We start from the raw sequence: 20,798 nt of genomic DNA, 5'->3' as shown, positions 1-20,798 counted from the left end.
GGGCTAGATAATCCAACTCCTTGGAAAATAGAATTCCTACATCATGGCAAAAAATGAGCAACCAAACAAGTTCCAATTTTCGATTTACAACTCCCATGATTTCCGAGGAGCAACCAAACGAGGCCTAAATATTTGTTGAACATAAAATATTGGGTTGCTTTACAAAATTTCAAAGATTATTCAACAAAATCATAAATTTCTGTTTATTAAGTCTAAACCTTAATTAATCTGTTTTCAACTCAACAAGACCGAGGATTGAAACTTCAAAAAATAAAATAAAAACTAGAAAAAGGTTAGTAATGAATTATTGATTTATTATAGGCAAATAATTCGACCTGATCCATTTTCCCGTTCCACTTTAGATAAAATGCCCTGTCTACGTACCCAATCTGCCTCATTGTAGATAAACATTATCCGTCTAAAGTTTTAGACGGATAGTAGCACTATCACAAAATGCAAGTGGGAGGGTAGGTAAGAGTATCCATTTTCCACCCAGTAGAACTATTCATTCTCATTTTGTGAAAGAGATACTATCCGTTTACCGCTTCAGACCGATAATGTCCGTGTAAAGCGAGAATTTGGGTTACCTTAAAGTTTAAACTAGTAACTCCACTATCGATAAAATGCCTTCACATGAGTATAAAATAAGAACCGTGACTAATTTGAGTTTCCGTGCATCTAATTCCCCCTTCTGGAGTTTCTGGCTTACCCAGATAAACCAAATTATCCTAATTTTCAGATAAAAACAAAATTGAACTTACCTGAGTCCTTAGATACTGGACACTGAATTATACCGTACTGAAAATGGCGACGCCATTGACGATTATAACGGGAACAATCAACGCCGTTGATTCTTCTCCGGCAACTGCGTCAAAAACTTGCGTCACGAATTCAGCTCTCAAGTCGCCGATTTTGATATTCTTAATCTTTCACAAGGCTATTAAATCCGAGCTTGAAGGTCTTCACAGTGACGCTGTTGATTTCGCAACGAATCAGCGTAGTGATATTACTCCCTTGCTTCGGCGCGCTCACTTTTTACGGTCTATTTATCGTCATCATTGCAATGCTGAAGATGAGGTTTGTTTTAATTATTTTTGTTATTATTATTCCGTTTTCTTTTTTAATTGTGTTGTGAATTTCTGCAAATGACGTTAATATACAAAATTACACCTCTGGAAGTGCGGATAAGCTGTTTAAGATGACATTTGGTTTTCCTATGAGTGATCATTTGCTCCGTGTTCCGGTTCACCAGGTTCAGTCTATAATGCTTCATGATGTCCAAGGAGAAGTAATTTTAACCTTAATTATTGTGTGAGACGGTCTCAGAGTGTAAAACGGTTCATTTGTATAAATATCACTATTTTATTGATAACAGTAAATGAATGATTTTTTCGAGAAAATGGCCGTGTTTGAGCCTGTCTTATTCAGTAAGTAGATTATACAATCAGGTGTATTGGACTATTGGTTGTATAGTAAAGAATCTGAGCTTTATAATGAATTATTTGAGCTTAGACCTATACATTGATTTTAAAAAATTATAATGAAATTCAAGAATGTACATAAGCTCAATTATATTTTAATTTTGACATAAAAAAATTAAATATAAATCAAAAGTTATAAAAGCTCGAAAAAAAATATACATAAGTTCGATTAAATTTATGATGGTTGTACAATGCTCTTGTACAACAAGTTGTATAGTAGTATTTGTGTGTCTTATTCTAGAATTTGTGAATTTTTAAAGTTTTCATTACGTCTCATTACTGAAATTGTTACGTTTTCTAGTACAAAGGTACTTATTATGTCTGATTACTGAAATTGGACATTTGAACTGATGATTATGGCTGAGGTACCGTATTTGGGTAGATCATAGGTGATCAGATGTGGTGTAATAGTACAATATTTCTTATTATTGAAGATATAAGCTATATCAATGTGACTTCTGTCGTAAGAAATTTAGCGATATGGATTCTCGTGTTGCTTTTCTTTTGTAGATTCTCAAGAAGCATGCTTTTTAGAAATTGCGAGGCTATCAAGTATCAATCTTAGCATTTTGCCATCTTTGGTAGAAATAGATTAGTTGTGTCTGAGGAGGAATTTTTGAATGATAAAAAACGAGCGTCTATGTAGGAAGTGTTCCCATTTCAAGCCTTTCTGGCTATTCACTTGCAATTAAAAGCTGAGTACGTTTAGGAGGCGTAGCAGGGCACAAATGAACAGCTTGCAGTACACAAATGAAGGCCTAGCTGTGCACATTTGTAAGCCGAAGTTGTAGGGTCAAGGGTGGTATTCTTGGATTCTAGAAAGAAATTAGATTATGATTTTTTTAACTCGTATCATGAAGCATGTTTTTATCACTACATTAGCATTTCAATCCGAGAACGAATTTTATGCTTTATTACTATTATTAACGCTTTGACCTGCTTAGGGAAACTTAAATCAGCTAATGATTTGGATAGAAAAAAATTGACATAGTATTATGTGGCTTGCAAATTACTATTTACCTTCTGAAGTATTTATGACTACTTGCTTATCATTATTAGAAGTGTACTAGTCTATCAGCACAGACTGGTTGGTTAGTGAACCAACCAAAAGAGTGTAATTTGGGCCTTTGATAGCAAATGCACCAAATTTAGGAAACAATGTCTTCGGAACAGCACAAGTAATATTAGTTATTGCATTTCTCTGCACTGTAGCAGGTGCATGCAGTTCCGATATGCTATATAAGTCCCTCCTGTGTGCACAGATTGTAAATTTTTAGTTTTACATAAGAAAACTATGCCAGGGTGGAGGAAGTACTGTTTCAAGGGACGAAGTTTATCAACTACTTCCTCGGTCCTCGCCTCAGAAAACTATGTTTTCCATGTTTTAAAAGATAAGTTGACCTCAGACTTGCCGCAATTCTTTTGAAAACTGTAGGTCATTTTCCCAGCTCTTGATATCCGTGTGAAAAATGTGGCCAGAACTTACTCTTTGGAGCATGAAGGCGAGAGTGTTCTTTTTGGTGAATTGTTTGAGTTGTTGCATAGAGAGGTGCAGAATGAAGAAAGCTACAGAAGAGAGTTAGCTTCTAGAACAGGTGCTCTCCAAACATCTATTAGCCAGCACATGTCAAAGGAGGAGGAGCAGGTGACTATAATTAATTATGATTATTATTATTATAATTGAGGTTCCTATGTCATTATCCAATCCAATAATAACATCAAGAGAAATATTTGACTTTCATTATAAAAGACGGCATGATGATTTGAATGTGTAGCCCACTGATGTGTGTCTGGATAGTTATATGTGTCAAATAAAGATGTTGCTAGTGATATATTGATACAAGATGCTGTATTAATAATGGGATGCTGATTCAATAATAGAAGAATTTGGCCAAATGTTGCATACATTTTAACCCCTTTACAAAGGTGGGAGCCATTCAGGCATCAGGGCAATGTTGTAATTTTTACACGTGTTTCTGCTGAAAAATTTCCAGGTTTTTCCTTTGCTTATTGAAAAGTTTTCTTTTGAGGAGCAAGCGTCACTTGTCTGGCAATTCCTCTGCAGTATACCTGTGAATATGATGGTGGAATTTCTCCCATGGCTTTCTTCCTCTGTTTCCACTGATGAGAGACAGGATATGCGTAAATGCTTGCGTAAAATAATACCAAATGAGGCTCTTCTTCATCAGGTAAGAATCTTTACTGCTTTTAGTCCTTCACTTGAATCAACTGTTTGTTGACGTTGTTTTTCTTTATTGCAGGTCATTTTCACCTGGATGGATGGACCAACGTTAAATGAGGGTTGCTCGATTTCTGGTTCCACATTGCCGACTAGCCTTAATTCTGCAGCTTGCAATTCAGTGGCTCAAACCAATGGGCCTACTGCTTGTAAGGATCCCCCGGTTGGAAAAAGGAAACATGTTGAGTTGAGCGATACAGCTAAAGATGCAGATCTCAGTTACCCTATAGATGAGATATTGCACTGGCATAAGGCAATCAAGCGTGAACTTATTGATATAGCAGAAGCTGCGAGAAACATACAGCTGAATGCCAAGTTTTCTGATTTTTCGGGGTTTAATAAGAGGCTTCACTTCATAGCAGAAGTTTGCATCTTTCACAGGTATGGCGTCTGATGTTATTTGCGTTTTCATTTAATTCTTTTGAATAGAAATGTGCCTTGAATTCCTGCGCATGTTGAACAATGGAGTCCAGTTGTTGGCTGTAGATGTATTTGTCACTGGCATCTGATAATCCGTCGAAGCTTACCTTGCCTGAAGTGGCAACCACAGACAAATATCAGATGAGCCTCCTGCACTATCTTGTGTTTCTTTCTCTCTTTTCTTGGTGTCATTGGAGCAAAATTCAACCATTATAAAATGACTGACTTTGTGGCGGGTTATTATATTTTGGTTGGTGGATTTATTATCTTCTGAATCTGATGTCACTTGTAAAGAATAGATGGTCTTGCTGTATGTCTTTGTATTAGTAGCATTGATTCTTAATGGCGAGCATTATTTGGGAGGGGAAAACGCATTTCAGAGCCTCAAGGAGAAAAAAAGGAGCTTTTTGTTCCCAGTTCCTTGTTTGGATGAAGGGATTTGGAGGGAAAGGATGAGAAGAGAGATGGAGGGTTTCTGTTTCTTTTTTTCTACCAACATAGGAAATATTTGGAAAGAAATAAATCATTGCTTAATTTTCCCCCTCTCTCTCCTTCATCATCTCCCCACCATTTCTGTCCTAATACTGTATCCAAGCAATTCCTTAGCGTAATGTTGGTTTTCTTATTGAACTTCGGTGGCCCTCTTTATTGACTCGGTCAAGTGTGAATTTTTCCCATGTTTAAGTTTCCGGACTCCAAATATTTTACCGATTGATATAAGCTATTATAATTGTTTTTTACAGTTTTTTGTGAACATTATCTTGTCATTTGCACTAAATAAACATCTTATCTGAGTGTTAATTTGCATTGTAAATTTGAACAAATATTCCCCAACTGCTGACACATTTGTTTCATGTACTCCCTAGGTTTCACTCAGTTAGCCCCATATGATATTTTTTTTTTGTGAGGAGGAAAACAACAAAAAAGGTGAGTTAAGTGAAATAGGATTAGTATACGGTACACCACTACACCCAATAGTTATCTATAGCCCCTGCCTGTTTTTGCCGTATCTCATCCTCACTTGCCGTTGTTATTTAAATATCCAGATCATTTGAGTTTATTTCCATCATTTATGATGAAGAACTGGGGAAGTAATTAGAGCTTTCACTCGAGAGGTCAGGATGTGGTCATACTGTGTATACCGGTTTTGTTGGGTCAACATAACCTTTGATATCGAGACAGGTACAATTCATGTACTACAAGTGCGGTCATATATGTGTCAGGTGGAGTTGCGTTTAAAGTCATTACTGCATTAGGTTATGAGTTTGGTTAGGGAATTTCATGTTTATGCTATCATAAGGTCAATTGATTTTGCTGTTATAACTTTAATTATCAAAGTTAAATGTTAGGTCCACCTCATTCGGATCATTGTTAAGCAAAGTCATTATGTGGACAATCAATTAATTAGGATCAGTCCTTATCGACTTGTCGTACCACGGTTCACCAATGTCGGTTTAGGAGTCTGGAACTAATCAGGCCTTAAATAAGATAAGATAGTTTTTGGTTCACTGATTTTTGGGTTCTATGGGGTGGGTCGCTTTTATGCTGTTTGAGCCGGTCTTCTTAAGGCGATTTCCATTTAATATTTCTAAAAACGGCCTGTAAAATGCTTTAAAAGTAATTTTCATAGAGTCTTAAACAATGTAAGGGTTTGTTCAGAGGCAGTGACGTGTCACTGTTCATAAGATGATGCCATTTTGTTGTGTCTTAAACTTTGTTCGATTGTGTAATTTCATCCTTGTAATCGTTGTCTTGGGGATTTTATTTTATTTCTAGATCTATGACTTTATGATCGGTATAGAGTAATAGTCATGACAAATCCACAACAGTCTTGCTCTGTGTAGTATACTAGTATGTGTACCTGTTTCCTTTCATCCTCTCAAAATTAAGCCCAATATTTGACTTACGCCTTTCATTGAGAGACTAGATTTATATGGGATGATAGGATGCTATCTCTTGCCCTTTCGTCAAGGGCCATCTAAGTCATCTTGTACGCATCCCAATTAAATGTTGTGAGCTAATAGATTCCTATATTCCGCTTAGTTGTGAAATCATGCTTTATTTTTATTGTTGTCTGCAGCATTGCTGAGGACAAGGTTATATACCCTGCTGTAGATGCAAAACTTTCTTTTACCCAGAAGCACGATGAAGAAAAAAGCGAATTTGAGAAACTTAGATGCTTGATCGAGTGTATACAAATTGCTGGGCTGGAATCCTCTCTTTCTGATTTTAACCCGCAACTATGTGCTTATGCTGACCAAATAATGGACTCCATACAGAAGCATTTTGATAATGAGGAAATTCAGGTGTGCACATGTGGAAGTACGATTTTCTAGAGACCGCGTTCTTTTTTTTGTTTAAAGTGAGAATAAAAATCTTCATCAAATGCATTGATCCTTTATTCCCGAGATTTACTTTAGCCCATATGTATGTAAAGCGGTGGCCATTGGAACGCAGAACGCTCATAGAGATGTGAATTTCAATTGCCATTCTAATCTGGATAATACTTCTAAGTTTTATCTGGTTATATTGATCTTGCAATTTAGGTACTCCCACTTGCTCGAAAGCTTTTTACTCCCCAAAGACAACGAGAGCTTCTGTATCAAAGCCTATGTGTGATGCCTTTGAAATTGATTGAACGTGTATTGCCTTGGCTGATGGAATCGCTCGATGAAGAAGCAGCAAAGATTTTTCTCAAAAATATGCATATGGCAGGTGATAAGTTTTTTACGGTATGGTAATGTCCTCGTATTCCTGCACAGTTTTATTTATCTAATATTAAGCTCAAGTTTTTTCTACAGCCCCAGCTTCTGAGACTGCTCTAGCCACACTTTTTTCTGGTTGGGCTTGCAAAGGTTTGGCAAGTGATGTCTGCTTGGCATCAAGTGCAATTGGGTGCTGTCCTGCTAAATTTATGTGTACGGAAGTTAATGGTCATATAATGCGTAAATCCAATCCTTGTGTATCTAATAACGAAAAGGCTACTTTAGTTTATCAGAATGATGAATCTCAGCCTTACAACCAAGGAAACGTAGTATCAATAGAGAAGCTTGCTGAGGTTTCCGACAAAAGAGAACTTGATTGTCAAAGGTTACCGTGTGGCACTCTTTCTTGCTGTGTCCCTGGTTTAGGAGTTAGTAGTGGTAATCTCTTGAGTTCTTTGGCTGCTACTAAATCTCTCCGTTCCTTGTCTCTTAGTCCCATTGCGCCCTTCCTAAATTCAAGCCTTTTCAACTGGGAAACGGAGATCAACATTTTGGATGCTGGCTCTACTTCAAGGCCTATTGATAATATATTTAAATTTCACAAAGCTATTCGTAAAGACTTGGAGTATTTGGATGCTGAATCTGGAAAATTAAATCAGTGTGATGAGGCTTTTCTTAGACAATTTAGTGGTAGGTTCCGCCTGCTGTGGGGACTTTATAGGGCTCATAGTAATGCTGAGGATGATATAGTTTTTCCAGCACTGGAATCTAAGGAAACACTACACAATGTTAGCCACTCATATACTTTGGATCACAAGCAGGAAGAGAGGCTTTTTGAAGACATATCGTCTGCACTATCTGAGCTTAATAAACTTCACGTTCGTCTTACTAGATCAATAGCTGCTCATGATCCAGTCGGAGGCCATTTTGATGCTGGAAAATCTAGTGAAAGTTTGAAGAAGTATCATGAACTAGCCACAAAGCTTCAGGGAATGTGCAAGTCTATTAGAGTAACTCTTGATCAGCATGTTTTCCGAGAAGAGCTGGAACTTTGGCCTCTGTTTGACAAGCATTTCTCTGTGGAGGAGCAGGATAAACTTGTTGGTCGCATAATTGGCACTACAGGAGCTGAGGTACTTCAATCTATGCTGCCTTGGGTAACTTCTGCTCTCACACAAGAGGAACAGAATAAGATGATGGACACGTGGAAGAATGCCACAAAAAATACTATGTTCAGTGAGTGGCTCAACGAATGGTGGCAAAGAAATCCTGCTTCTCAACAATGCTCCACATCAGAAGTGGGTAGTGCACAAGGTATGTGCTCTATTAAACAATGCATCATTGAGCTGCTGAGGGCAACCATATTTTCTTTTCAGTTTATGAATTTTTTTCGTCTCAAAACATTTTACTTCATCATAGTTGACACTTGTTTTATGATCCTTTAGGCCATGATTTATGTGATTCTCTGAACTCAACTGATCAGACCTTCAAGCCTGGATGGAAAGATATCTTCAGGATGAATCAAAACGAACTCGAGTCTGAGATTCGAAAAGTTGCTCGTGATTCAAGCCTTGATCCGAGAAGAAAAGATTACCTTATCCAGAATCTAATGACTAGGTTCATTATTAACATTTTGCTATCAGTTCTGTCTCAAGTTCCATGGTATAGTTGTTTGTTATGCTCATAGAAATTCTTGTATGTTAGTCGCTGGATAGCTGCTCAGCAAAAGTCTTCCCATGAAGGAGCAGGTGAGTCTTCTAGTGCGAATGACTTTATGGGGAGCTTCCCTTCATACCGGGATCCTGAGAAGAAAATCCTTGGGTGCGAACATTACAAAAGAAACTGCAAACTTCGAGCTGCCTGCTGTGATAAATTGTTTACATGCAGGTTCTGTCATGATAAAGTTAGTGACCACTCCATGGATAGGTAGGCCATGTCACTCTTTTTACTTTAGGTTTTGATTTAACGACAGGTGGAAACTTACTATTCTGCCTTCTTATTTCTGTAGGAAGGTTACCTCTGAAATGATGTGTATGCAATGCTGTAAGATTCAGCCTATTGGACAAGTCTGCACAACACCCTCTTGCAATGGCCTTCCAATGTCTAAATATTACTGTGGCATCTGCAAATTTTTTGACGACGAAAGGTAAAGGAGCATGTGTTCAGCTTCCATTCACCATTGCATTGCATTGCATTGGATTGTTTCCAATATGTAAAATTGAAGTCAGGATTGGTGGGAAAAGATTGAGGTTGTGACAACGACTTGAGACTTGATCTTGGAATCAGAAATAGTGGCCTAAATTTGGTTGTCCACGCCATTAATGTTACGGAACTTACGGTTGTGATAACCTTCAAAATCAAGGCTTGAGTCATTGACTCATTGCCCAAATTTAAAACCATGGTTCTGAGCTCTGACCATGGTACTAAAACTTGATGGAACTACAAGTTGCCGCTAAGACCTTTAAAAAATGCCTTTATTTCAGTCCAGACAACTGATAATTCAAACTACAGTTGATGCCTTTTAGATATTTTGTGACTGTATAACTTGTTACTTTTTAGAGAAGAATTGGTCAACTGATGCATTTGCAAAAGATGTGTATTTGTGAAAAAGATGCAATAAGTCTATATGAGAAACAACAAAGACTATTAACAAAATCTACTCTGATTTCAGATTTAAAGAAGTGAAAAAATAACACATTTAGTTAATTATATTGAAATTAGAATCACATAAATTGGCAAGGCGTCACAAAGTTGCTGCCAATTGCTACCAATATCGCATTTTTATACAATGTTTAAGACTGACCTAGTCAAATTTGGCCTGTGCCGCTGTCAGTCTTTGCCATGGGTAATGTATAATATAGGTCTGCAAATATTTAATAGGTATTCTGTGACATGGTCATTGGTTTTGAAGAATAATGTGCTGTCGGGCCTCTCAGAGTCTCAGGCAGTCGGTCTCAGGCACAATAGAGATTCAGATTTATGCTGTTGATCTATATAGGCATATTTTTTCGATAAGTTTTGCCAGTCATGTAGATTAAGTCAACATTACAGACTTACTGACTGCCCGTGATTCCTCCCAAGTTTTTCCCTTAACCGTCAAGAATGTTCAGGACTGCTTTGAGGACTCTTAATTATAAATTGTTTTGATCATTTGTAAGCTATTGAAGGAAATTTTCATGTCACTTGGGTGTTATATTGTAAGAAGATACTGTTTTTGACACAACAGATCAGCCGGGAAGACATTTTGAACTGAATGGAAGACTTGTTGAACATACTTGCTGATACAGCGTTTATTCTTGAAATTCTGTATTAGGAATGTCTATCACTGCCCCTTCTGCAATGTATGTCGCGTAGGAAAGGGTCTTGGTGAAGACTGTTTCCATTGCATGACTTGTAATTGCTGCCTAAGTGTAAAGTTAGTCGACCACAAATGTCGCGAGAAAGAACTGGAAACCAATTGCCCGATTTGCTGTGATTTCCTCTCCACATCTAGCGAATCAGTCAGAGCTCTTCCTTGTGGCCATTTTATGCATTCAGCTTGCTTTCAGGTAGTTTTTACTTAATTACCTGTACAACTATGTGTTTCTCTTTGTTATTTGCGCCTCTCCGCGCTTCAGAAAACCATAGCTTTTTGTCTAAAGTTTTAATTGTAGCTTTTGAAAAATATATATCAGACTTGGAGAATACTGTCATTCGGATTATGCTGGAAAAACTCCATTTAAAACAGTTAGTGTGCCTTTCTGATACATTAACTCATCATTTTGTGATCCACGGGCAATGCACAAGAGTAAAGGAATGAATTGAATGATGACAAATTGGAGAAGCGAAGATGAAGTGGTGATAAAAAAAATGGTTATTGGTCTTCAAGTCTTTCTAAAAATTTTGTTGCTCTTACTGCTCTATATTATGAAACAGAGAATGAAAAGATAAATTGAGCTATAGTTTTGTCTTGTACTTTAAAGATTGTGAAATTACAGCGGTAGTCTTTCTAAAAATTTGTGCTACTATATTAGAGTCTCACACTTAACAATTTTTTTTCTGAGTCGCAGGCTTATACTTGCAGCAATTACATCTGCCCTATCTGTAGCAAGTCACTAGGAGATATGGCGGTATGTTTTTTCTTTTATCTGTATTCGTTTCTCGTCTATATAATTTTTTTTTGCATCTTTAGGAAGTAGTTTAAATGAACATATTTTTCATGTTTTGATATGAAGATAACATTCATACATTGTAAAAGGATTCTTGTTGTCTATGAGGTTTTGCTGGTTTCTGAACAATGAAAGTTCTGTAATGCTAGTCTTGATTTCCAAAGTGAAGTTTCTATGTAACAACCTCCTGTTATGCCTGCTCTTCTGAATGGATCATAGGTTCAAATGTAAGGTTCTTTTAGGCATTTAAAATTATTCTACGGCGGGTTTGAAAAGCTGAAAAGGGTGATATGTCCCCCATGGTGTCCTTTTATAGAAGGGCGCTACGTACATGTTTGGTTAAATTAAATGGTCTATATATTTGTACTTTATTGGAGTCGCGAACGATGTCTTTTATGTTACTGTATGCGAGAAACTAACTATAAAAAAGAACATAACATTTCTATTTGTTGTCCTGTACCGTTGTCTCATCATTGCTTGTCACCTATGCAGGTATACTTTGGTATGCTGGACGCCTTATTGGCTTCTGAACAGCTTCCAGATGAATATAGGGATCGTTGTCAGGTAAAGAGTCCACTTCTTCTGATCTTTACTCCCTTCTTTCTTTAGGTTTGACTACATTTTCCTTTTTGAATCATTCAAACTAGCTCACTACATTTTTAATATTTTGATTTTGAAAAGACCAAATACCCTGTCAAAGTCATGGGACTCAATTATCCATCCGCCTGCTTACTTGCACTTTCCATCTATTTGACAATATACCCTTCTATTTTTTTGTACCTTATAGTTTCTTATCGTGTTCATGACTTCATGTGTTGTATGGCTTCTGAATCTTATGATGAACAGGACATACTCTGTAATGACTGTGGTAGAAAAGGAACTGCGCGCTTTCATTGGCTTTACCACAAGTGTGGTTGTGGATCATACAATACTCGAGTTATTTAAATAGACTCGTCGGGTTCTAATTGTTCAACTTAAAGTAAGCTGCAGAATTTACTTTCTACATTGGTTACTACATCTCATACTATTTTCACCCTTCTATAATCTCCCTCTCTTTTGGCCCGGGAAGGGGGGCCTTAGATGTGCTACTGTCAGGGCACATCTTATGCTATGCTCCGTATAATATATTAAACCCTTCTAAGATTTCTAATGTTTTGACCGAATTTAAGTCTTGTATAATTTCCTTTCCAGGTTGTGCAATGCTTGTGGATTCAGAATCTTGAAGTGTAGTTCTGGTAGTTACTCTGGATCATGGCAGTTTTGTGAGGGTCGAAGGTTACGGCAAACGCATTTGGATTCATCAAGGCACGTTGATACTCAAGATCAGAAGAGATGATGAAAGAGAACTAGACAATGTCTTTGTGCACTAATACCAAGTCTTTAATGTGAGAATGTTTGGATCAATAGTAAAAGGAAGTGAATTATGCTCCCTGTGACTACAATATGGTTCACGCCTTTGTCGAGTGGTTTTGGCGCTCCCTTACGCGATTGAGTGCCTCTGGGATCGTTTTATGCAGGCTTGAGTGTCGGGTTAATGCGTAGAAGAAGGGTATCATGGTGAAGATTGAAGGTCATCCTTAATGAAGGTCTTTGTGGAAGAATAATTGCATGGGTGGCTTAATGTTTTTCTTTAGCTAGTGGTCTTTGCATTTGGTCGTTGCACAAGCTTTGTTTGATTTTGTACGTTGGTAGGCCAAAAATGCTTCTAGTAAGGTTTGAATTCCGGCCATTTGATTTGAATAAGAAGTTGGGACCAACTAATCTCACTTTCGTATGTTGATAATTTAGTTACAAAACGTTATTTATCTTATCGAATTTGGGTCTTAAACCCCAATTATAGTTAATGTTGCTATGTCACTTGACCCGAGACTCAAGTTTTTTTTTTTCTACTAGGAGTATTTTATTTTCAAAAATTATGTAAACTCGACTCATTTTAAAAACATGTATAGTAGATTATACTTCATTATAGTACTTAAAAAATATTGAGCTATTCGTGAGCTTTTCGAGCTGAGTTTGGCCTTGCTCAGCTTGACTTGTAAAGGATCTGAGCCGAGCTCGAATGAGTAGCTTTGACCGAGTCAATTTCGAGCTGCTTTCGAGCTGTCTCATCTCATTATCACTCTTAGCAACCAGCACCATTTGTTGTAGTAACATTCGAATTTTCTCTGTTGTAAGTTCAGTTGATCAATTTTGAGTACCATAAGAGCATCCGCAAAGGTGAGGCTCCCCATATTCTCTTTCCTTTTCTTATTTGTCCACCTTATTTTCTACTAACTTTTCCATTTACCCTCCCCATTTCATAACAATATCTATGTAATAATGGGGTTTCCTAATTCACACACACAAATTTGGAAACCTCCCAAAAGTAACACAAACTGCTTTACTTTTTTTGGGGGGAGACCTTCCCTAAAAACAGTGGAACCCCATTTTATGGGGAGGTTGGTGCAACAATGAGGTTACTCATTTGAGGAAAGAGAAGGCAAATGAAAAGGTAATTTCTCTCCTTTGCGGATGCTCTAATCGTCTTTGATCGAACCCCATAATAATAGTATTAAAGCCTTATAAAGTAGTACTCCGACAACTCCGTACATGTTAAGATGAATCATGGTCGAACTTTCACCTCCGATCGATTTCAATTTATTGGCCGGAATATAGGAGTAGATTTTAATCTCAATCTTAATTGTTACTTAATATTTACATTTCTATTTAGTTCCCACAATTTCATAGGGCTGTAAATGAACTGAGCCTGCTCAACAAGCCCTCGGGATCGGCTCGGTCAAAGCTCGGCTCGAGATCGGTCAAACGAAGCTCGAGCTCGGGCTCGAACTAAGCTGCGCCCAAACCGAGCCGAGCTCGAGCACACTAAGGCTCGGCTCGGGAGCTCGTTTAAGCTCGTTATTTTTAAAATTACTTAATGTTTTTCAATATATTTACTTAAATTGTATCAATTTTAAAATAAATAAATTAAAATCTTAGTTTATAAGATAAAATTACATAATAATTGTTATTATAAGCTAAAAAAAAGATAATATTCTCGTTTGAATTTGAATTTTTAAATCAAAAATTACGTTATAATTAAAATAATGCTCGAAAAAATGGTACGCAAACAAAGCTCGGGCTCGGGTTCGGGCTCGTAAAATATTATATGAGCCGATCCAGAGCCTTGATTTCAAGAGCTCGGGTTCGGGCTCGAACTCGATTTTTACAATATGAGCCGAGCTCGATCATAGGTAAGCTCGAGCGCGGCTCGGTTACACCCCTTGAATTTCAAACCCTAAAAAAAATCAAGGGCCAAAGCCTAAAAGTTTCAAAAAAAATTCACTCAATTCAGTTCAGTTTCGTTCAGTTCCGTTTCGTTTATAAACAAATAAAACAACCAATCATTTGACAAACCGATTCATACATTTGAAAATTCAGAAACTTAGTTTGCACCCAAGAAGACTAAACCAAACACACTGTAAGTCTGTAAGCAATAATCTTACGAAACGAAACACAGTAATTTCACAAGCTCGTTTTCTTCACCAGGTCCTCTTTCTCTCCCTCTTTTTCTTTCAAGTTTTCTTCAAATCGCATCCTTTTCCTTTAGATCTTGCATAATTAATTCTATTCTATAACTACAATTCGAAATTTGACTTGTAAATTATTGTAATTGCCATTTTTTCCGATTGATTTTAGTGAATTGTCCAATTTCTTGATTTTGGGGGAAAACTATGATTTAATTGTTAAATTTGTGATCTTTATTTTGTTTGGATTGAAAATGAATGAATTTGTTGCGGATTTTGTTGATATGCAGTTTATTGGCGATTTTTGGGTGAAGGAATTATTGTAATTGGGGGAAGGTGAAGAGAATCTAGACCTAGAAATTGGATTTAATTGAATCGGCGTCGAAAAAGAGGGGAAATACAAATAGAGGGAGGGATAGGGTGGAAAAGAGAGAGGTGTGGAAAGGCGAAAATGGGGTCGAAGAGTGGAGCAACTTCTGCCCCAACTATTGTAAGGAGAGATCCTTATGAAGTTTTGAATGTTTCTAAAGAAGCTGATGATCAGGAGATTAAGACGGCTTATCGTAAACTCGCTCTCAAGTACGTTTTCCGCTTGATTATTGACTCTTGCGTTGTTTTGTTGTGTTTTAATTTGCATTTTATCATTTTGATTGATTGTTGTATGCTATGTTAGCTATGTGAAGTGGGATTTTTTGTTAAGTGGCAGAAAAAGGTCAAAGAAGACACCGGAAATAATGAATGGTCGATTCGTTGTGCTGTTTTGTTGCTGCTGCTGTTGTTCTTGCAGCTTGTTGAATGAAGAAACAGGCTTTTATTGTATTAATCAGTGAATAGTGTGGGATAGGATAGCTAAATGGCGATAATGATAAAAAAAAGTTCATGTTGTCTTGCATTTTATTTACCTTCCGTATTACTCAATCCAGTGCCAATGGCGGAGTGTTACTTGCAAATTTTCAGTTATATCTGCTGTTCATGTTTAAGGAATGTGAGTATTTGTTGTTTACAACAACTTGAGAAAAATGCACAAACGAGGAGGGTGGCATTAAAACTATGTATGTGGTGTAAAGGAGTGGCTCTAATTGCTAGTGGACGCTTTAGTTACACTTTTAGTGGAGTCATGTTTACTTTCTAAATGTAACTGTATTGCACACATCATCAACGCGTTAGCATATTGCCCGTTTTGTGGTGATCGATTGATTTCCAACATGGACTATATGTATTAATCAGAATTCAGTGTAGGTATCATCCTGATAAAAATGCCAACAATCCTGAAGCGTCGGAGCTTTTCAAGGAGGTTGCATATTCATATAGCGTCTTATCTGATGCAGAAAAGAGAAGACAATATGACGCAGCAGGGTTTGAGGTATAATAGGTTTTAAACTCAATTATTGTCCTATTCCGCCATTTAAATTGTGGTTGGTTGAATCTCACATACACTGATAGGTCTGATACACTTATACATGCATTGTGATACCTTCATTACAATTACACGTTGGTTTTTTCCTAGAAGTCCCATGGGAACCATATTCGGTTTAGGGAGGTTGGCTCATTTTGTTACTTTCTAAACAATTTTCTATCAGTGTAGCATGTTACTATTAGTTTTTTTGTATGAATCTAGTACTTTTAGAGCTTATGAATATCGTTTTTGCATTAGATGACATCCTAGTTGCATTGAGAAGTCCCGCCACTGTATTATCTTTTACTTTTGACGTGGTACCTTTTTTTGTATGTTCACTTCTGAGTTACCATTATTTTGCGGCTCCTTTGAAGTAAATGACCAATTCTTAGGTTCAAATTGCTACCATCATTCATTTAGAGCATGTACAATAGGGACTCTCCAAGCTGCTCGCTATTGTTGGAAAGCGAAATCTAGTGCTATTTGCTTACAATAGCTTACTTTATCATGCTCTCCATGAGAAAAAATGGGGAGTACCTCTACATGAGGCCTCCATTAAAAGTAAGACCATAGAAAATGGAAATGTGACCAAAAATATCTTTTAAATTTTCTTTTGGTGGAACCTAAGGATATGATGAAATGCACATGAGAGAGTTTTGCCATTGTAGGTGTAAAATCTGATCTTTGCTCTCCAAGGATAAAAAGAGTAAGTGGAGAGCAAAACCAGTGTTCTCCATTTTACAGTTGGACAACTTGTACTGTTAGGAGAGTTTTAATACATGAGTTGGATCTGTCAGATAACAACACTCGGTAGAAAATCGCATGACTCTGGTTCACGAGTAGGAATCTGTCAGGCTTGTTTCAAAATTCAAATCATATGAGGGCCTCATGTTAGTTGATCCCAAATCATTTTGGATCTAGTCTTTGCTGTGGTTATGGTTAGGCTTTTTTTAAGCGACCATAAAATAGTAGCTTGGCCTTGTTATATTACACTAACAAGACAGTAAAATAAACATAAGACTAGATAAAATAGTGGTCATTGTACTTGATGTAACAGTTTAATCTTGTTGCATTCATTATTTCCAAGGCGATACTGAGTTATGTTTCAATAACAAACTAGGCTTTGGATGCTGAGGGCATGGATATGGAAATCGATTTATCCAATCTGGGGACTGTGAATACAATGTTTGCTGCTTTATTCAGGTAAGAGCCTTTTAGTTTCACGTTTCCAGTTGAGCTGCAGCTTTACTCTTTCTTGAATTCTTATGGTGTTTGTTACTGGTTTTCAGTAAGCTTGGTGTTCCCATAAAAACAACAATTTCTGCTAATGTATTGGAAGAAGCATTGAACGGAACTGTGACTGTTCGCCCACTTCCCATTGGAACATCAGTTAGTGGAAAGGTATTTTGTTGTAAGTTCTTAGGTTATTCATAAAATACACTAGTACCTGGCCTTATCGTTGTGGAAGGGAGTTCCAAACTAGAAATGTAATTGTTGGCAAGCATAAGACAACTTACTGACACGTGTGATTAAGTCCTCTATTACTGAAAGTCAATGGTGACACTTTTATTTATTCATCTCCCATCTTTTCACAGGTAGATAAGCAGTGCGCCCACTTCTTTGGTGTGACAATTAGTGATGAGCAAGCCGAGGCAGGAATTGTAGTTCGTGTTACTTCTGCTGCCCAAAGCAAATTTAAGGTATAGGTGTATTTTAGAGATGAATGTATTCACGTAGCTTCATCAGTTATCTCATTACTATATATTTTCTGGTGATGTGGTCAGCTTCTTTACTTTGAGCAAGATGCAAATGGAGGCTATGGTCTAGCATTACAGGTATATGATTCATTTAATAATTTGTGTGTACTAGTTATGTGTTTAGTTTGCATTCTTGCTCAAAGCAACCTCTTTTACTTCACATTTACTTATTTACTTATTGAGTGTAAGTTCCTCTTGCTGTTGAACTTTTGGGAAGCATTGGCCATAAGTTTATGGGTTTAATTTGTTGCTGGGCCTCCGGAAATTTACTTGTGATTTTTGGTTTATCTTATAAAATCATTAAAATGTACTGTAGCAGAGTAGCTTTTTATCAGCTTCCTCGCTAACTTTGGTATCTTAGTCTTACAAGCCATGTTCACTTTGCATTTTAGGATCTTCAGAAGTTTCTCTCCTTAATTAGTGTAACCTTTTTCACAGAAGACATCTTTGATTTTTTTTTTTATTATTAATGAATTAATGATTTCTAACTTGCAAATTCTGATCCGAACTTGATTTTGAATAAGCAGATTCGAAGTAGAAATTGATTTGTGGTACTGAATTATGTGTGTTTTACATAGACTCTTGAATTTCTAATGATGTTTTTATATTGGTTTTGGGCTAGCATAGGTGAGTGATTTTTACGTCCGCTGGCTTACACATAATTATTGTTCTTGTTTTATGCAGGAGGATAGTGAGAAGACTGGGAAGGTGACATCTGCTGGGATGTACTTTTTGCATTTTCAGGTGTATAGGCTGGATTCAACTGTCAATGCGGTGAGTAATTGTCATATATTTTCTTCGTTGGCTTGGAGTACTTTAGTGCTGTGTTGATCTTTGTTTGCGACTATGCAGTTAGCAATGGCCAAGGACCCTGAAGCTTCTTTCTTCAAGAGATTGGAAGGTCTTCAGCCTTGCGAGGTGTCTGAATTGAAGTCTGGAACTCACATCTTTGCTGTCTACGGTCTGCATCTTCTTACACTGAACTTTTGCTGCAATACCTTTTGTGCCCAACTAATTTTGAGATGATAAACCTGATGTTTTCTTCTTTTGGTGAAAAAGGTGATAATTTCTTTAAACCTGCATCATACATGATTGAGGCACTTTGTGCAAAATCTTACGAGGACACAACAGAGAAATTGAAGGATATCGAGGCACAAATTTTGAGAAAGAGAAATGACCTTCGTCAGTTTGAAACTGAATATAGAAAGGTATATGCTGCAGATACGTGTAGTAGATGCTATATTTTCCTTTCCTGTCGTTTCTCCTTAAATATTTGATTGTAATCCTTGTCCTGATAACTCTTGGTTTTTTGAAGGCATTGGCTCGATTTCAAGAAGTGACAAACAGATACAACCAAGAAAAGCAGTCCGTAAGTTTCCATCTGTTCATTTTCACCGAATTTTACTTACTGCCTTGCTGCATTAGACTGAAAATGCAAATTTCTGTGGCCTTTGTGTACTTATATACTCCTCGTGGATGTATCTGTCAATATATTTTTGTTGGTTCTAGGCCTTCGGTTCATAGCTAGATTCAGTTGAGGGCTTTTTGGTAGACACTGCCTTTTCAGTTAGAACTTGGAAGATGCTTTTTCTATACTTCTGCTCAACTGTTTGTGGATTTAAATGTCATCGTGGAGCTAAATGTTTTATGTGTATTGCCGTTTGGCAATTTAATCTCTCAGTTGGCTGTATAAAAAATACTGTAGAGGAAGACCGAGACAGACATGGTTGAGAGTGATAGAGCACGATATGAGATTTCTGGGGCTTGAGGAGAGTATGGTGACGGAGAGGGCACAATGGAGGGAAAGGATACATGTGGATTTTTAGTATTTGATGTTTTTTTGACATATTTAGTGTTTTTATTTAATTTAAAGAAATTAAATTATTTATTCTTCTCTCCTTTATTACACTTTTTTACCAACCACTTTTAAGGCATTCCGAACCCTTAATTCTATTTCGGTTTTCAAAATCGTTTTAATCTTTTCTCTCGATTTAAATTTTAAGTTTTTATAAAAAAAATCCGGAATTCGATTTTAAAACCCCTAAGTTTACCTTGACTTTCCATTACATTTTCGTTCTCCCTTTTTGTTTTTCATTTTCCTTTTTTATTCGCATTTTGAGGCGTGCGTTCACCCATGGACGGTTCGAAAGGATGATTCATGTCAGCCGACCCTAAATCATTTTGGGATTAAGGCTCTGATGTTGTTGTTGTTGTTCTCAGTTGAAATCATTCCCTCTGTAAGTGCGGGCTTTGAGACTAGAACTGGACTGAACCTGAACCAATAATGCTCGGAACCTTTTTTTTTTACCGGACCTGTTTACGCAGGTCCAGTCTAAACCAGTAATACTCAGAACCGTATTTGTTACTGTGTCGGTCCGCATTTATCATGCTCCAAGAAACTCGATGTTACCCTTGTACTGTTGAGTTCTCATACACATGCTTTGAAATACAGGTAGATGATCTTCTCAAGCAACGAGATACTATTCAGTCTGCTTTCACTACAGTGAGGACAGTGAGCTTGGTCGGAAGTGGTACTAACATGGCAAATGGGAGCACAAGTCGAGTTCCAAGCGATGATACCAAGGGTGAGAGCCCTGGTCAAGATGGAAGCACTGATGGGAAAGACAAATCATCTCGGAAAAAGTGGTTTAATCTTAATCTGAGGAGTTCTGATAAGAAGATTGGCTGATGTTGTTGAGTATATTCTTTACAAATTTCAACATTCATCTATTAGCTCGTAGCTTCATTTTCGCTCCCCTTTTTTTTGGTGTATGTTTGGTGTCATCCTCCCTATATACAAAAAGTTAAGGTTCATTTTTTTTGAAGACGGACGGGTTTTTAGAGCAACGAGTCTTGAATGAGTTAATTTTTTCCCCTAGTTATGTTGTAGATACTTATATAACAGGTTCATTGGGTTTTTTCTGCTACATTGTAAATATGTTTCTTCACAATTTTCTATTAATGTTTTTTTTATTCACACCGTTCTGTTGTCAGTGGCGCGAAATCTACTCTACTGCAAAAGATACAGAAAGTCCGTATAACATATACATTTGTTACGTGATTTCCATTAAAATGGCCGAGGCATGTTGAGATTATGTCCGAATGTGGCTCAGTCGGAGTCCAACAATTCAGGATCCCCCTTATTAGAT

General features: G+C 37.0%; 2 protein-coding genes across 6 annotated transcripts; both read left to right on the top strand.

Annotated features, from left to right (window-relative positions):
- The first annotated feature begins 631 nt into the window (after positions 1 to 631).
- LOC141598944 (zinc finger protein BRUTUS-like) lies at positions 632 to 12,855 on the top strand. Of its 5 annotated transcripts, none has more exons than XM_074418783.1 (15): positions 632 to 1,077; positions 2,917 to 3,126; positions 3,476 to 3,670; positions 3,743 to 4,101; positions 6,221 to 6,446; positions 6,687 to 6,855; positions 6,942 to 8,159; positions 8,291 to 8,462; positions 8,550 to 8,771; positions 8,854 to 8,991; positions 10,159 to 10,393; positions 10,895 to 10,954; positions 11,486 to 11,557; positions 11,840 to 11,972; positions 12,185 to 12,855. In XM_074418783.1, exons 1-14 carry the CDS (start codon positions 805 to 807, stop codon positions 11,936 to 11,938), a joined length of 3,648 nt encoding a protein of 1,215 aa, XP_074274884.1. In that variant the 5' UTR covers positions 632 to 804; the 3' UTR covers positions 11,939 to 11,972; positions 12,185 to 12,855. The 5 variants fall into 5 exon arrangements, 4 of the variants coding, with proteins under 4 accessions (XP_074274884.1, XP_074274885.1, XP_074274886.1 ...); XR_012523680.1 differs by having other exon boundaries at positions 673 to 1,077; positions 10,520 to 10,954; XM_074418784.1 differs by having other exon boundaries at positions 673 to 1,077; positions 2,783 to 3,126.
- Positions 12,856 to 14,387: 1,532 nt separating this feature from the next.
- Positions 14,388 to 20,626, top strand: LOC141598943 (chaperone protein dnaJ 15-like). The gene is made up of 12 exons (XM_074418782.1): positions 14,388 to 14,518; positions 14,787 to 15,075; positions 15,736 to 15,859; positions 17,013 to 17,095; positions 17,182 to 17,293; positions 17,488 to 17,592; positions 17,677 to 17,727; positions 18,334 to 18,423; positions 18,502 to 18,610; positions 18,709 to 18,857; positions 18,965 to 19,018; positions 20,102 to 20,626. Exons 2-12 carry the CDS (start codon positions 14,948 to 14,950, stop codon positions 20,336 to 20,338), a joined length of 1,242 nt encoding a protein of 413 aa, XP_074274883.1. The 5' UTR covers positions 14,388 to 14,518; positions 14,787 to 14,947; the 3' UTR covers positions 20,339 to 20,626.
- Positions 20,627 to 20,798: the final 172 nt, after the last annotated feature.

Source organism: Silene latifolia, chromosome 9 (genome assembly GCF_048544455.1).
Source record: "Silene latifolia isolate original U9 population chromosome 9, ASM4854445v1, whole genome shotgun sequence".
Classification (NCBI taxonomy): domain Eukaryota; kingdom Viridiplantae; phylum Streptophyta; class Magnoliopsida; order Caryophyllales; family Caryophyllaceae; genus Silene; species Silene latifolia.
This window is presented reverse-complemented; position numbering and strand designations above follow the sequence as displayed.

Coding starts and splice junctions, on each gene's coding strand:
- LOC141598943 (XM_074418782.1), top strand. CDS start 14,948: ATGGGGTCGAAGAGTGGAGCAACTTCTGCCCCAACTATTGTAAGGAGA. Junction 17,593..17,676: donor CTGCCCAAAGCAAATTTAAG/GTATAGGTGTAT, acceptor TGATGTGGTCAG/CTTCTTTACTTTGAGCAAGA. Junction 17,728..18,333: donor GCTATGGTCTAGCATTACAG/GTATATGATTCA, acceptor TGTTTTATGCAG/GAGGATAGTGAGAAGACTGG.
- LOC141598944 (XM_074418783.1), top strand. CDS start 805: ATGGCGACGCCATTGACGATTATAACGGGAACAATCAACGCCGTTGAT. Junction 4,102..6,220: donor GAAGTTTGCATCTTTCACAG/GTATGGCGTCTG, acceptor TGTTGTCTGCAG/CATTGCTGAGGACAAGGTTA. Junction 10,955..11,485: donor AGTCACTAGGAGATATGGCG/GTATGTTTTTTC, acceptor TCACCTATGCAG/GTATACTTTGGTATGCTGGA.